Source organism: Odontesthes bonariensis, chromosome 24 (assembly GCF_027942865.1).
Source record: "Odontesthes bonariensis isolate fOdoBon6 chromosome 24, fOdoBon6.hap1, whole genome shotgun sequence".
Classification (NCBI taxonomy): domain Eukaryota; kingdom Metazoa; phylum Chordata; class Actinopteri; order Atheriniformes; family Atherinopsidae; genus Odontesthes; species Odontesthes bonariensis.
The window spans coordinates 26,733,371-26,750,760 of NC_134529.1; the positions used below are offsets into that span (position 1 = coordinate 26,733,371).

Genomic DNA, 17,390 nt, shown 5'->3' on the forward strand with positions numbered 1-17,390 from the left:
GGGATTTCTTTGGTCATTACTTCTGTTTCTTATATCTTTGCGTTATGAATGCAAAGATATAAGAATTGGCTCTATATGAACGAATTGGATTATTTTGTAAATAATTATGATTACAATTAATTGAATTCCAATTGGCTTGAATTGGACTTTATTATCCAATTCGGGGGCAGCAGCCTAAGCAGAGAAACCCAGACGTCCCTGTCCCCGGCCACTTCCTCCAGCTCTTTTGGGGGGACCCCGAGGCGTTCCCAGGCCAGCCGAGAGACATAGTCTCTCCAACGTGTCCTGGGTCTTCCCCGGGGCCTCCTCCCAGTGGGACGGGCCCGGAACACCTCACCAGGGAGGCGTCCAGGAGGCATTCTCACCAGATGCCCGAGCCACCTCATCTGACTCCTCTCGATTCGGAGGAGCAGCGGTTCTACTCCGAGCCCCTCCCGGATGACCGAGCTTCTCAGCCTATCTCTAAGGGAGAGCCCAGACACCCTGCGGAGGAAACTCATTTTGGCCGCTTGTATTCGCGATCTCGTTCTTTCGGTCACTACCCACAGCCCGTGACCATAGGTGAGGGTAGGAACATAGATTGACCGGTAAATCGAGAGCTTCGCCTTCTGGCTCAGCTCCTTCTTCACCACGACGGGCCGGTGCAGAGCCCGCATCACTGCAGACGCCGCACCGATCCGTCTGTCAATCTCCTGTTCCATTCGTCCCTCACTCGTGAACAAGACCCCGAGATACTTGAACTCCTCCACTTGGGGAAGGATCCCATTCCCGACCTGGAGAGAGCATTCCATCCTTTTCCGGCTGAGGACCATGGTCTCAGATTTGGAGGTGCTGATTCTCATCCCAGCCGCTTCACACTCGGCTGCGAATCGCTCCAGTGAGAGCTGAAGGTCACGGCCCGACGACGCCAACAGAACCGCATCGTCCGCAAAAAGCAGAGACCCGATTCTGAGGTCGCCAAAACTGACCCCCTCAACGCCCTGGCTGCGCCTAGAAATTCTGTTCATAAAAATTATGAACAGAATCGGTGACAAAGGGCAGCCCTGACGGAGTCCAACCCTCACAGGAAACATGTCCGACTTACTGCCGGCAATGAAGACCAAACTCTGACACCGGTCATACAGAGACCGAACAGCCCATATCAAGGAGTCCGGCACTCCATACTCCCGGAGCACCCCCCACAAGAGTCCCCGAGGGACACGGTCGAACGCCTTCTCCAAGTCCACAAAACACATGTAGATCGGTTGGGCGAACTCCCATGCACCCTCCAGGATCCTGCCGAGGGTATAGAGCTGGTCCACTGTTCCACGGCCAGGATGAAAACCACACTGCACCTCCTGAATCCGAGATTCGACTATCCGGCGGATCCTCCTCTCCAGTACCCCCGAAAAGACCTTACCAGGGAGGCTGAGGAGTGTGATCCCCCTATAGTTGGAACACACCCTCCGGTCCCCCTTTTTAAAGAGGGGGACCACCACCCCGATCTGCCAGTCCAGAGGCACTGCCCCCGATGTCCACGCAATGCTGCAGAGGCGTGTCAACCAAGACAGCCCTACAACATCCAGAGCTTTGAGGAACTCAGGACGGACCTCATCCACCCCCGGGGCCTTGCCACCGAGGAGTTTTTTAACCACCTCGGCAACTTCAGCCCCAGAAATGGGAGGCCCCACGTCCGAGCTCCCCAACTCTGCTTCCTCATCGGAAGGCGTGTCGGTAGGATTGAAGAGGCCCTCGAAGTACTCCCCCCACCGACTCACGACGTCCCCAGTTGAGGTCAGCAGAGCCCCGACCTCACCATACACGGTGTTGACGGTGCACCGCTTCCCCCCCCTGAGCCGCCGGATGGTGGACCAAAATCTCTTCGAGGCCGTCCGGAAGTCGCCTCCCCGAACTCCTCCCAAGCCCGAGTTTTTCCCTCAGCAACCGCCGAGGCCGCGTTCCGCTTGGCCTGTCGGTACCCATCAGCTGCTTCCAGAGTCCCACTGGCCAAAAAGGCCCAATAGGACTCCTTCTTCAGCTTGACGGCTTCCCTCACCACTGGGGTCCACCAGCGGGTTTGGGGGTTGCCGCCACGACAGGCACTGACCACCTTACGGCCACAGCTCCGGTCGGCCGCCTCAACAATGGAGGCATGGAACATGGCCCATTCGGGCTCAATGTCCCCTACCTCCCCCGGGACATGGCTGAAGCTCTGCCGGAGGTGGGAGTTGAAACTCCTCCTTACAGGGGATTCCGCCAGCCGTTCCCAACAGACCCTCACAATACGTTTGGGCCTGCCAGGTCTGACCGGCTTCCTCCCCCACCAGCGGAGCCAACTCACCACCAGGTGGTGATCAGTTGACAGCTCCACCCCTCTCTTCACCCGAGTGTCCAGGACATACGGCTGCAAGTCCGACGATACAACCACAAAGTCAATCATCGAGCTGCGGCCTAGGGTGTCCTGGTGCCAAGTGCACATATGGACACCCTTATGCCTGAACATGGTGTTCGTTATGGACAGTCCGTGACGAGCACAGAAGTCCAATAACAAAACACTACTCTGATTCAGATCGGGGGGGGCCGTTCCTCCAAATCACGCCCCTCCAGGTCTCACTGTCATTGCCCACGTGAGCATTGAAGTCCCCCAGCAAGACGAGGGTGGGTACTCTGAACTGCTGTTCGGTGCATAAGCACAAACAACAGTCAGGACCCGTCCCCCCACCCTAAGGCGGAGGGAGGCTACCCTCTCGTCTACCGGGGTAAACCCCAATGTCTAGCCGGAACCGCTCAGCCTCGCGCACCAGCTCAGTCTCCTTCCCCAGCAGACAGGTGATGTTCCACGTCCCAAGAGCCAGCTTCAGTAGCCGAGGATCAGACCGCCAAGGTCTCTGCCTTCGGCTGCCGCCCAGCTCACAAAGCACCCGACCCCCATGGCCCCTCCCACGGGTGGTGAGCCCGTCAGAAGGGGGACCCGTGTAATTTCATCGGGCTGTGCCTGACCAAGCCCCACGGGCACAGACCCCGGTGGGAGGCCCCGGTAACCCACGTCCGGGCGAAGGTACACGTTCTCCAAAAATCTTCTTCATCATGGGGGTTTTATGAGCTGTTCTTTGTCTAGTCCCTCATCTAGGATCTGTTTGTCATGGTTGACCCTACCAGGGGCTTAAAGCCCCAGACAACATAGCTCCCAGACTCATTGGGGCACGCAAACCCCGCCACCACGGTAAGGTGACAGCTCATGGGGGGGTGACAGCTCATTTTTTGAAACATATATGTTGTTTCAAAAAAATTTTATACCTCCTTCATCCTGTTCATGGTTGAGGTAGAGGTGGGGTCTGTCCTAGCTATGATCAGGTGAGAGACAGAGTAAACTCTGGACAGGTCACCATTCCATCACTGGGCTTAAGGCTGATTTATGGTCGCCTACGGAGAGCCCTCTCCACCTACAGAGTGCCTCCCGGAGACGCTCTCCGTCTCTTGCGTGCGTCGGCTAAAATTTCTATCTATCTATCCGTCGAGGCAACAGAGACCGCAAGGGTTGTGATTGGTCGGCTAACAACATAATTTCTGGAATCACTTTTCCGGTTTAGCGCCTTCCTCTCAGAACAACAACACCGCCATTTTTTAAAGAGTTTACTGTGCACCGGTCAACAATTGGTCAAAATTATTTGCATTTCAAAATCAATAAGCTCCAACTCCAACAACAGTCTTTCTCTCTCGGTCGCCATCGTTCACTGTGAGGTGTGGAACGGAGCCGTAAGGTAAACAATCAATCAACGACTTTCACGTTAGACGTCGCGAGATTGGGTCGTTTAACGTAGCGACGCCTACTGATCGGGAGGTGAACTGCCTTGCGTATCCGACATCCCGATGGAGAACTTCGCAAGGACGGAGAGCCTCTCCATGACTATGGAGACGGATTGACGGATAGCGACGGAGAAGCATACTGAGGCCTTCACACTGTGACAAATCAGACCATGCATGCTCACATTCACACCTATGGTCAATTTAAAATCACCACTCAAACTAATGCTCTGTTAGGCACAGGAAGATGGTCAAACACTTCATGGACATTTTAAACTTTAGAAGATTATTAATTTTCTAGGTAATCACCCAATCCCAACACATGACCCTATACAATAAACATCTAACAGTAGATAAAAGATCCAAACCATGAAGTCTAAAAAAGAGCAACTTGAGTAAAACCATTAGTTTTATTTTACAAGAGTGGCTCTAGCAGAGGAGGAAGAGCAGTCGTCTGCCAATCTCATTGTTGCAAGACACTGAATCCTAAGATTCCAACGCTGCGTCCATTTGTGTGTAAAATTGAAAAGAAAATGGAAAGACACACTGTGTAGCCTGAAGCAAAAGCGCTTGTAACGTACAGTCCATATACCATTTACTATTTTATTTTGTCATGACAGGAAACTAAAGAGAAAAGTGAAACCTCACTGAATAAGCTGAGTGAAGCTGACACCCCACCCACGTGAAAAATTCAAGCAAATAGATTGATCGGTTAGTGCTCCGTTTGTGCCGTTAAAATTTTCGTTTGTGCTGCTTTGGTTTCTGAGATATTAAAGATTATTTTTTAGGTCATCCAAAGGTCACCATCCCCCCATCTTGCTCCAAAACAAACCAGAGTGGTTTGTGCTGGTTTGTGCTGTTAAAATTTTCGTTTGTGCTGCTTTCGTCTCTGAGATATTATGAATTATAATTTCGGCCGATGACGTCACCGTCCCCCCATCTTGCTCCAAAACAAACCAGAGTGGTCTACTTTTTTAGTGCTGGTTTGGGCCGTTAAAACTGGCGTTTGTGCTGCTTTCGTCTCCGAGTTACGTTTCACTTTCAGTTGATCACATGATTTCACTATATTGATCAGGAGGCAATGAATTTCATCTGCCGCAGGTTGTAGTCATTCTGTTTTGTTCCAGTAAGTTCTTTTCGCCAATTTAGTCAGTGGGAAGTTGTCGGATATGTTGCTAAGGCGGGAGAGAACAGAAGGTAAGTAACAGTGACATTAGCCTGATAATGAAGTTATATGTATTTTACGGAGTCAGTATATTTTTTATTTAGTTTATTGATGGTTGGCAAGGAAATTGGTGCCGTCACTGAATGTCACTCAAGGGTTATATGTATTAATTCTGTTCTCTCCTGCGTTAGCAACATATCCGACAACTTCCCACTGACTAAATTGGTGAAAGGAACTTACTGGAACAAAACAGAATGACTACAACCTGCAGCAGATGAAATTCATTGCCTCCTGGTGAAATCATGTGATCAACTGAACCCCACTCTTTTCATCTCCAGGAATACTCGGATGACTTGGTGTATAAGTGATGGACAAAAGGGCTAGGTACAGGGTTAATTAATGCTAAATTTAATCCGCACAACACATGCTACTCAGTGATAATCAAATTAACAGTTATTGACAGCATGTTTACACTATAGTACATGTGTTGCAGTGATTAAGATGAAACATGTTTGAACTTTTAATCTATTACAAACTAAATATAAGTGAAAATACTGTACAGTTTGTCCACTGTAAAACCAAAATCGCTTACCACAATAGAAAGCACAGAGAACTGCACATCCAGTTAACAGAGCAGAATAAAACACAAGGTAACGTTTGGCAATAGCTGGGCGAGTTAACTCGTTAGTATCGCGTTAACGCGTTGATTATTTAACGCCGATAAATATTTTATCGCATATTAACAATGCATTTACAAAGAGCCTGTACATGGCTTCGGTCTCCTGGTGACATTGTAATGTATATCTGCCTGCCATCTGCATAGCTATGGTAGCTTATTTTGTTTTGTTTTTTTATAATCTGTGCCAGTGGGAGCATGTACATGTTAAACAGCGGAGGTCCCAGGATGGAACCTTGGGGAACTCCACATGTGATTCTTGTCTGCTCAGATGTAAAGTTACCTATTGACACAAAGTACTTCCTGTTCTCTAAGTATGTTTCGAACCAGTTTAGCACAGTTCTCCTGCGTGTTATTCCCCCTCTCCCTGCCCCCTGCTTCCTGTCTCTCTACACTGTCCCCCCCCCCCCCAAAAAAAAAAAAGTAATTAAGCTGTTTAAAAGAAACTCTTTTTCAAAGATCTTACTTAAAAATGGGAGATTTGAGATGGGCCTGTAGTTGTTCATTTGTGTCTTGTCAAGATTGTCCTTTTTCAGAAGAGGTTTGATTCCAGCTGTTTTTAGTGGCTCTGGAAACACACCTGACATTAAGGACAAGTTCACGATCTGTAACAGGTCTTACTCCAAAATCTTTGAGACCCTTTTGAAGAAACCTGTTGGCAGGATAAACAGCAAGAGCAAATAAATAAATATAACACAATATCGGTGCTTTTGTTGTTGTTTTTTAAACAAAGAGCCAAATTACGACTTTCTGGTTATAGCTTTACAATTGAATACCCAGACTCAAAATGCTCTAGTGTTGAATTATTTATCTATTTATTTTACTTCTTTTTGTAATTTATTCATTCATTCATTAGTTCAATCATTCATTCAAAATAAAACATGCCTCAAAAGTGGTGATTACATAATATTTGCAAGTGGTTGTAGTGACTGGATAATGGCTACCTTTCTATGTGTCTATGTTTCATGCCCACATGGATGTATTTAATTGTGACAATTCTCAGATCCATTGCTTGCAAGTTCCTTTTCTGTAATTTTCCTCTACTGCTGTTACAGGCTCACTGACTTTATTGCACTGCCTTTTGCTCCCATCTACTGACCATACCTGGATCAGCACATCTGTTGACCACACCATTAACATCAATTGTTTGAATGAAAAAAATCGTTTTGCATCTTGTAATTCCTCTTTCTGCAAAAATGCAGCTTACTGGAAACAGTTTTAACCCACAAGCAGCCCTCATTTTATTGTGTGTTTTTTAATGTGCTCCCAAGCTAGCTAAGGGGTTGTATTGGAGCAGGGCCCCTCTGCTTAAAAGAAATTATTAATGACTTATGAAATGACTAGAATAATTTAGATTTTGTCAGAAAGATAAATACTGGCCCTACACTGATTACCTAGTCCCCACCCTTTTTTATATATATATATATTTTTACAGTTTCTAAAACAAAAGTATTTAATCTTTTGTTATTTAGCTTTTTAGTAATGAATTTAGCTTGTAGTAAGTGCTTTCTCTCTCTCTTTTTTTTCTCCAATCAAAATAAATAGAACGTAGGACTGATATTTTTAGACATTCTAAATGAAAAAGCACAACTGTTGCTGTTGCTTCTTTTCTGCTCTCACTACTCTACTTATTTCATCCTTACCTTTCTTCCTCCAGGCAGCTTCAGGAGCTGCAGAGACAGAAAGAAATGGAGCGGGAGCAACAAGAACGGGAACGCCAAGAACGGAATCGCCTGGAGCGAGAGATGCTGGAGCAGCAGGAGCATGAGAGGCAGGAACGGGATGCACAGGCAGAGAAGGAGCGACTTGAGCAGGAGTGCCAAGAGCAGCAAGGGCAGACCGAGCATGAGCTGATGGAGAAAGAGAAGACAGAAAGAGAGCGACTGGAGAGGGAACAACAAGAGCATTTGGACAGAGAGCAGCAGGAATGGGAGAGAGGGAGACGCGTCTCCAATGCCGGTGAGTGATGTACTTATACGTGAAGTTATCAGTTTTATGGGATTATTTTTAAGATGTATGTGATATTTGTGCATGTTGATAATCTTGAATTCAAATGCTTTCTTGTCAAAAAAACTATTAATATTTTGAACTCTAGAGCATTTATTTCCTGTTTTTCTTCTTCTCAAGGCAAAAAAGTTCTGTTTTGTTTTTATTTCTTTAAGCCTTATTCCAAAGGAAAAAAAGCACTCTTGAAATTTGAAACATCTTTTATTTGGCTCAATCAGGCAGCAGCTCCTCAGCAATGGAAACAAAACCAACATGAATAATGTACATTTCGTAAATATCAACCATAAACATCAAATACCAAAGAGACAGCATCAGAATATTTGATCACCAGCGGCAAAGGGAAGTCACATGTTTCACTCTTGGACTTTACATTTTTCAGTAGATGTTTGCATATTTGATTAAAGTCCCGCTCAGAATATAGGCCCCAACACCTACTTTAACTCACAGGTATGAAAAGTGACACATACATGTAACATGCCAAGGTCTACGAAAAAGTCTCTTGGTACTCTCGGCTAAATGAAACAGGAAGTCAGCCAATTTGATTTGAAGTCTGATTTTAGGTGACATGACTTTTACGCCTCATATTTCAATGAACTCCTACTGATCTTGATAGATCTCCCTGAAGCTTGGTCAGTGTAAGCATACTGCCCTTTTTAAAAGTTATTCAAAAGTTATTGAACAAATTCTGATGTCACCATTTCATAGGAAGTTGTTCATTTGATCTTTGATCTTTGACCTATTACTTTAAACTTTTTAGCCACTTCAACTTCAACTGTGGTCAGATAACAGAGTGATTATACCTCATCTCCAAAACTCTAACATTTTTCGATTGAGGGCAGTGTGGCAAATTTAGACAACACGCCATGAAAATAAATGTAATGATAAAGTGACTTCATCACTGTTGTGTCATGAACAGATCAAAATGCCTAAAACCCTTTCAAGGCCATAGCCCTGCCTACTAAGAACAGGAAGTGATATAGTTTGCTCTTTTGACTCACCTCTTCTGAACTATTACCTCATTCACTGAAAAGTTTCTCAAAAATTACAGAAGACTTTCATGATACTACTGTACTTCAATTATGTTTGTCCACATACACATCCATGGCGAATTTTATACTTTGCCATTGAATACAAAGTCATCAACATCAACTCCTCACCAAAGTTGACAGGTTTCTTGACAGCGCCACTTTTAACAGATGCCAAATTCAACATTCTTGTATTGCCATAGCTCCGCGCACTTGTACCAGGACTTTGCAATGAAGTTGCTTTAACTCTGTATTATATTGTCCAACACCATTCATATTTCATGTTTGACAGTGGTCTCAGCCTGAGGACATTTTCACAGTGTCAGTATTGACTCATTGTCAAGGCATCACCTGGCCTTTTTCTAGCCCTTACATTTTAATAAACTTGTACTGTTTTTGTCAAATCACTTTCAAACTTGATCAGATCCAGAAGGTCCTTGACATTAAAAGTTATTTAAAACTTTGCTGTAGCCTTGACGCCAACCCCAATTTGGATGTTTCGCCATTTAGACGAAGTTTGTATATTTAAGTAAAACAACATGCAATGTCCGCCAAATTCATTAAAACTTTTTTTTTTCTAAATTCAGCAGTTTAACTTCAGTCCCCTCCTGGAAACATTAACGTTTATATGTACTCTGATCGCAACAGGGAGTGCCATGTTTTAAATCTTCATCTTCCGTTCCAAGGCAATCCACCACATGCATTTCACAACATTATTTGACATGATGCAGGCTGGAGCGCAGCAGAGACGCATGGGCCGTTTATCACTGCTTGCAGCTTTAATTGGGGGCCTAGCAGCGAAGCTGCAAAGGCACTCATTCTTTTAGTAGCTTTTCCTATTATTGGGGGCCTAGCAGCAAAGCTGCAAAGGCACTCATTGTTTTAGTAGCTTTTCCTATTATTGCGGGCCTAGCAGCAAAGCTGCAAAGGCACCTATTGTTTTAGTAGCTTTTCCTATTATTGGGGGCCTCGCAGCAAAGCTGCAAAGGCACCTATTGTTTTAGTAGCTTTTCCTATTATTGGGGGCCTCGCAGCAAAGCTGCAAAGGCACCTATTGTTTTAGTAGCTTTTCCTATTATTGGGGGCCTCGCAGCAAAGCTGCAAAGGCACCTATTATTTTAGTAGCTTTTCCTATTATTGGGGGCCTCGCAGCAAAGCTGCAAAGGCACCTATTGTTTTAGTAGCTTTTCCTATTATTGGGGGCCTAGCAGCAAAGCTGCAAAGGCACCTATTGTTTTAGTAGCTTTTCCTATTATTGGGGGCCTCGCAGCAAAGCCGCGAAGGCACCTATTGTTTTAATAGCTTTTCCTATTATTGGGGGCCTCGCAGCAAAGCTGCAAAGGCACCTATTGTTTTAGTAGCTTTTCCTATTATTGGGGGCCTCGCAGCAAAGCTGCAAAGACACTCATTATTTTAGTAGCTTTTCCTATTATTGGGGGCCTCGCAGCAAAGCTGCAAAGGCACCTATTATTTTAGTAGCTTTTCCTATTATTGGGGGCCTCGCAGCAAAGCTGCAAAGGCACCTATTGTTATAGTAGCTTTTCCTATTATTGGGGGCCTAGCAGCAAAGCTGCAAAGGCACCTATTGTTATAGTAGCTTTTCCTATTATTGGGGGCCTCGCAGCAAAGCTGCAAAGGCACCTATTATTTTAGTAGCTTTTCCTATTATTGGGGGCCTCGCAGCAAAGCTGCAAAGGCACCTATTGTTATAGTAGCTTTTCCTATTATTGGGGGCCTCGCAGCAAAGCTGCAAAGGCACCTATTGTTTTAGTAGCTTTTCCTATTATTGGGGGCCTCGCAGCAAAGCCGCGAAGGCACCTATTGTTTTAATAGCTTTTCCTATTATTGGGGGCCTAGCAGCAAAGCTGCAAAGGCACTCATTATTTTAGTAGCTTTTCCTATTATTGGGGGCCTAGCAGCAAAGCTGCAAAGGCACCTATTGTTTTAGTAGCTTTTCCTATTATTGGGGGCCTCGCAGCAAAGCTGCAAAGGCACCTATTGTTTTAGTAGCTTTTCCTATTATTGGGGGCCTCGCAGCAAAGCTGCAAAGGCACCTATTATTTTAGTAGCTTTTCCTATTATTGGGGGCCTAGCAGCAAAGCTGCAAAGGCACCTATTGTTTTAATAGCTTTTCCTATTATTGGGGGCCTCGCAGCAAAGCTGCAAAGGCACCTATTGTTTTAATAGCTTTTCCTATTATTGGGGGCCTCGCAGCAAAGCTGCAAAGGCACCTATTGTTTTAGTAGCTTTTCCTATTATTGGGGGCCTCGCAGCAAAGCTGCAAAGACACTCATTATTTTAGTAGCTTTTCCTATTATTGGGGGCCTCGCAGCAAAGCTGCAAAGGCACCTATTATTTTAGTAGCTTTTCCTATTATTGGGGGCCTCGCAGCAAAGCTGCAAAGGCACCTATTGTTATAGTAGCTTTTCCTATTATTGGGGGCCTAGCAGCAAAGCTGCAAAGGCACCTATTGTTTTAGTAGCTTTTCCTATTATTGGGGGCCTCGCAGCAAAGCCGCGAAGGCACCTATTGTTTTAATAGCTTTTCCTATTATTGGGGGCCTAGCAGCAAAGCTGCAAAGGCACCTATTATTTTAGTAGCTTTTCCTATTATTGGGGGCCTAGCAGCAAAGCTGCAAAGGCACCTATTGTTTTAGTAGCTTTTCCTATTATTGGGGGCCTCGCAGCAAAGCTGCAAAGGCACCTATTGTTTTAGTAGCTTTTCCTATTATTGGGGGCCTCGCAGCAAAGCTGCAAAGGCACCTATTATTTTAGTAGCTTTTCCTATTATTGGGGGCCTAGCAGCAAAGCTGCAAAGGCACCTATTGTTTTAATAGCTTTTCCTATTATTGGGGGCCTCGCAGCAAAGCTGCAAAGGCACCTATTGTTTTAGTAGCTTTTCCTATTATTGGGGGCCTCGCAGCAAAGCTGCAAAGGCACCTATTGTTTTAGTAGCTTTTCCTATTATTGGGGGCCTCGCAGCAAAGCTGCAAAGGCACCTATTGTTTTAGTAGCTTTTCCTATTATTGGGGGCCTCGCAGAAAAGCTGCAAAGGCACCTATTGTTTTAGTAGCTTTTCCTATTATTGGGGGCCTCGCAGCAAAGCTGCAAAGGCACCTATTATTTTAGTAGCTTTTCCTATTATTGGGGGCCTCGCAGCAAAGCTGCAAAGGCACCTATTGTTATAGTAGCTTTTCCTATTATTGGGGGCCTAGCAGCAAAGCCGCGAAGGCACCTATTGTTTTAATAGCTTTTCCTATTATTGGGGGCCTCGCAGCAAAGCTGCAAAGGCACCTATTGTTTTAGTAGCTTTTCCTATTATTGGGGGCCTAGCAGCAAAGCCGCGAAGGCCCCCAATATAGTGTTTTTTGAGCCAGAGTAGTCAGTGAATTAAACCTCATGGGACTGTTAAATTTTCTATTGCAGTCATTAATTTGGCTGTTTTTGACGAGTGAGACAACTCTTAAATGTTGAACACAGTGCCAACATTTAATGCTGTGGCAATGTGTGTATTTCTCCTCACCTACAGCACAACCCCACCCCTACCTTTTACTTTATTTGTCAAGAACAAGGTAAGCTGTAGCTTTACTCCTCAGTGTTGCCAACTGAGCGTCTGTGAACTGTTTTTGTTTTGTTTCCCAAAGAAGTAAATAGCATTCAATGAAGCAACATGTTGGACGAACCAGTTGTGTCACCAGAACACCCCAGCAAGTCCAAGCGCTGACATTTTTTGCCTTTTCAAGTCACGACTTCAAGACTTGAAAGCAATCTGGTTATTTGCTGTACATGTAAATCGAAATTCCCAGACTCATTTGGCATGCAAGTATAGCTAAAATCTAAACAGCCTTGACAATAGAAAACACAACGGAACCAAAACCATGACCAACATCTGTAGACCATCAAAAACTATCTAAATGTACATATGAATATTGTGGCGAGCTTGGGTTTGATTCAGTAGTAGTAGTAGTAGTAGTAGTAGTAGTATCTATTTTTGTTTCACCTTTATTTATACAGGTTAGCCTTGTTGAGACCTGTTGTCTCATTTTCAAGAGGGACCTGTTCACACAAACAATACTAAAACACAACTGGTACCAATGAAATATTGTGAAACTTGGTGAAGCAAAAAATGTCTAGACAACTTTATTTGACGGTAAAAAATAGGGCCTTGGTGAAGATTGTTTTCTTTTAGTGTCTGTCTTCTTAATATCATTATTTTCATAAAGATGCAGTCTGCAACTAGTATAACTCTTGTTGTTTCATACATCTGTTGCACAACCCTTTAAGATGTCTATGATTGAATCGGATTCTATTATACATGTGTGTGATCTACTTTCCTCTCCTCTCTCAGCTTTTTGTTCCCGTTTTGTTTTGAAAAGCAGGACTCTGAAAGTTTTGTGTCTCTGGCTTTTTCTGCAGTGCTAACACCTGTCCACTAACATAGCATCACCTCATCCTTTGAAAGTACATGCAACTAGGGAAAGCTCTGTTCTGGTTTTTCCTGCTTCATCTGCCCCTTCTCTTTTTTTCCTTCCAATCCTTTTCCTTCTCTCTCTTTTGACCTGCTGTATTTCCCTCCCGTGTGCACAATGGCTGCTTCCTTCCTGCCTTCTTTCCTAAACTCTGTCCCTTTTTGTCCTGTCTTGTCCATGACCCTAAATTTTTTTCAATTGGCGTGGTTTATATTCAGCCTTTGAAAGCACACTCACTCCCTCACCTCAGGAGTGCGACAGGACATCCTCCACACCTCTGTCTCCATCTACACCCATTTACCCAGCTCCTGGGGCATCATCCCTCTCCTCCACGGCACCCCCAACCCCACCACTCAGACATTCGGCTTCCCGATTCGCTACTTCACTCAGTTCTGCCTTTCACCCCGTCATGCCTCACTATGCCACGATTCCAAGGCGACAGCAGGCCTTCCCACAAGCTCCACCTCTCGCTCCAGATCCCGCACTCACTCCTTCTACTCAACCCAAGTCTGTGGTCTGGTCAGCATGTAACTTTACGCCCTTGCCCCCGTCACCACCTGTCATGATAAGCAGCCCACCAGGGAAGGCCACAGGTCCGCGGCCTCTCATCCCCATTGCTACACCTCTTAGCCAAAAGTCCCCCTCACCGTCGCCCAACGGGCCGCCCATGTTCCCTGCACCTTCTCCTGTCACCATCCCACACAGCCACATCCCTCTTGGCAATGCTTGCCCAACACCCCCACCACCCCCAACCCCACCCCCACTCCCCTCACCCCTAGCTACCCCTACGTCTTCCTTTTCTGTCTTGTCTCTCCCCTCCTCATCCCAGGCTCCTGGTGTCCCCTCTCCCTTCACAGCGTCCCCTGCTGCTGCAGCTGCCACCGTCACCTCTGCCTCTGCTGAGCATCTTTCCTTCCCTGTGGGTCTGGGCCGGACGGGGCCAGGGGACCTGGACACGGCTACAGGTCCAGAGCCCAACCCAGCTCAGGGGGCCTTCTACTGTGAGCCCCAGGGTAAGGCCTCCAGTCTGGATTCTACTCTCTCTTTTTTTACTTTTCAAAGACTCCCCCTCCTCTGACTTCCAATGCCTCTGACTCACACAGTCACAGAAATACTGATTAGATTAGTTACTTTTCCGATGAACTGGCAGAACAAAAAGTGAATAATACAGCTGTATATTCAAGGAGTCTGTAACCTTACTTAAGATTTTCTGACATTCAAAAGATGTGCTTTGGGATTTTCTGGCACATAATCACTGTTCCACCACAGTGCCATCTACTTCCCTGTCTATGTCCATGTACTTGTAGTCATAAAAATCTGACTGCTGAATATGAAACATGTTTGGTGATATAAAACCAATGCATTTTCTCAGTCTCTTGGCTTATTTAGTTTCCAATCTTCAATCAATTTTTAGTCACTTATGCTCCACTATCATGCTGATTCTCTGATTTATATTTCACAGAAAACAATTTAGTTCTTTATTTTCTGCTTGTTAGTCAGTATGGAGTTGGTCAAGATACTCTTTGTGTGAAACTGTAACAGCAAATCACTAGGCGATTTTGCAAACGATTCCCTTATCGATTCCAGTGGGTGCGAATGACGTCACCACGCAACGTTCCGTGGCGAGTCCAGTGCAGCCAGCAGTCAACAGTAAACATGGCGCCCAAGCGGTACAAACGCTCGAAAGTTTGATTACACTTCCCTAAAAAAGACGACAACAGGTCAACTTGCAAAGTGAATATTTCACCAAAGGGAGGAAATACTACCAACATGCAATAACTATGAATGAATGTCGCGTTTTCGATCTGCTCCGGACTAACGTTGGTGAATCTGAACCCAGCAACGTTAGCAACGTTAGCATGTCCTCGGCTAACACTGCAGGTAACTAACTAACTAACACTGCCTATCATGTTAGCGCCATTTGCCTCATTGTAAAAGCTGCTGTTAGTAATGGTTAAGGTTAAATGAATGCCTTCTCAGGCATTACATTTAGATGAAATCATGAGAGGCAGAGCCTGACTGGCTCAGAGCCAGAGGCTGGTGGTACTACCCCCAGTTCACGTCTACCTCCAGCTTTTCCTTTCACCAGAGCAGGGAAGAGTTAAATTACCCAGGCCATGATAGATGTTTGTAAGGGTTTGTAAGGTCATGACTCGTGTTACTTCTAAACTAAACAAAGTTGATGCTAATCGACCGGTTTGTTGTCCTTTTTCTCCAAATGAGAATCGATAAGGGAACCGATAAAGAACCGAATCGTTAAGCAGAATCGAAAATGGAATTGGAATCGTAAAAATCTTATCAATTCCCATCCCTACAAATCACTGACCATTTCAATTCACATCAGGTGCTCATTGTTGTTTGTCCATAGTACAACTTAGTGGACATGTCTTCTTCATGAAAATGGGAGTTGCCTGAATTCTACGGGCTAAAATTTAAAAATGAGTTGATAGAAACATTAAAAAAAAAACTGCATGTTAAAATCAACAGTCAAAGTTCTCACACTGTCACTTTGTAATTGGAAGTGTGAATTGGATGATAGTTGGACTGTATCTTTAAAGTGCCTTGAGATGACATTCTTTTGTCATTTGGCATTATATAAATAAAACTGAATTGAATTGATCTGAGTTTTGATCCTGTCTTTTTACCGCAAAGTAATTGGAATCAATCACAAATGAAACTGTCCTGTCAGGGACTGGATGGTTTCTGTGCTTTCAATTCCCCTGCAGGTTCTGAAAGTGAAGTAGATTATAGTGGGTGATGGTACAACTTCCTCTACAACTTCAGTTGGTTATACTGTAATAGATACACCTTCTTAGACCTGTGTGGTTTATATCAAACCCCATTAAGGATACATGCACTTAACACACTTATCTAAATCACTGGAACTGCAGTGAATGCTCTCCTAGCAGGTGTGAGGTGTTCCAGATATTTTTCGATGTTAGATCAACAGCGAGCTATCAAAGCTTTAAGAGAAGCCAAGGTAGCTTGAGACAGTTACTGCTTTTTGACCAAAGCCATTTCAGTGCTGGTTCATGGCCAGTGCTGGAGCCCAGTCTAAGCTGGTTGCATAAAGAACCAGCAAAGAACTGGCCTGATTTTGAACAGGGAGCCCCCACAGAGCCATGTCATTATGTCACTTTAAACATCTCTTCCAATAAATATCTGTAGTATTGATAATGAATTATTATGGCTCGTGTTCTAAATTTCTGTCGAGGACCATCATGCAGGGAGATTTATATTTCACTCTAATCACAGTGACAATGTCTGTAAAAGGTAGCTGCAGATGCAGTTTATAAATTTATTTGAAAACAGTGATAATGAATGGTGCTCTCTGGACTGCATAGGGAAGCATTTGCAAACATGACTGGTGATAATAAAAACATTAAGTAGCTGGAAAGTGAGAGGAACACTGATTGAATATTACTTCACTGCTGCTGCAACTTCACAACCATTTAATGCCTGGTGGTGTCCAATAAATATCTCCACCCTCATCCAATAAATATAGGCTGTGTTCGAAACCGCCTACTTCTCTTACTACTCCCACTTCTCCTATTAACTTTAACTTTTTTTAAGTTCCCGGATGCATAGTAGATTCGCCGAAATGTTGGGTATGCATCATGAGGTTACTACTCATACTCAAACTACCTAAGATGCAACGTAACGTGACGTCGCCGATCGTCATTTCCTGTCAAAACGGCAGTTTCAAGCTAGCTACAACGAGGGTAGGTTCCCTTCCTGTTTTCAAAACAAAAGCACCAATTGTATGGTAATGGCTTTCCCTATGATAAAAGGCAACGGGTATTTTATTTTGTGAAAATAACCGGAAGTGCGTAACTCACTGCGCTAGCTTTAGTAGCGCCGCATTTGTGGGAACAAAATTGTAAATAGCCGGTATTTTGTCAGATTTTCAACACGTTTTTTTTTTTTTTTTCAGATTTTTAACACGTTGGGGATCTAAACGACTACTTTCTCACCTGAAAATGTTTCAAATGTTGCTAAAGTTTACAGAGTTTAGAGCTTAAGGGAAATCAGCTTCAGGCCGGCTGATTTCGTCTCGGGCAGTAGCGAAGTGCATTTGTCCCTGCATACTGTCTGATCGAATGAGTATGCCGTTTGCAAGTATGTAGTAGGCGGTTTCGAACACAGCCATAGTCTTTTTTAGGGATGTCCCGATCCGATCACATGATCGGAAATCGGGCCCGATCATGTGGTTTCAGACTTGATCGAAATCGGACGTTACATCCCGATCAGGGATCGGATATATAG

The 17,390-nt window shown here is 44.7% G+C and overlaps 1 protein-coding gene across 5 annotated transcripts in view; it reads left to right on the forward strand.

The window, feature by feature from the left end:
* enah (ENAH actin regulator) overlaps nucleotides 1–17,390 on the forward strand; it is a 116,913-nt gene that overhangs the window by 70,301 nt on the left and 29,222 nt on the right. For 3 of the 5 annotated variants that reach the window (XM_075459702.1, XM_075459701.1, XM_075459700.1), the window contains exons 5-6: nucleotides 7,282–7,583; nucleotides 13,343–14,137. In XM_075459702.1, coding sequence (XP_075315817.1) covers nucleotides 7,282–7,583; nucleotides 13,343–14,137 — 1,097 coding nt within the window. The remainder of the gene's footprint in view (nucleotides 1–7,281; nucleotides 7,584–13,342; nucleotides 14,138–17,390) is intronic. The other 2 variants (XM_075459703.1, XM_075459704.1) reach the window with 2 other exon arrangements.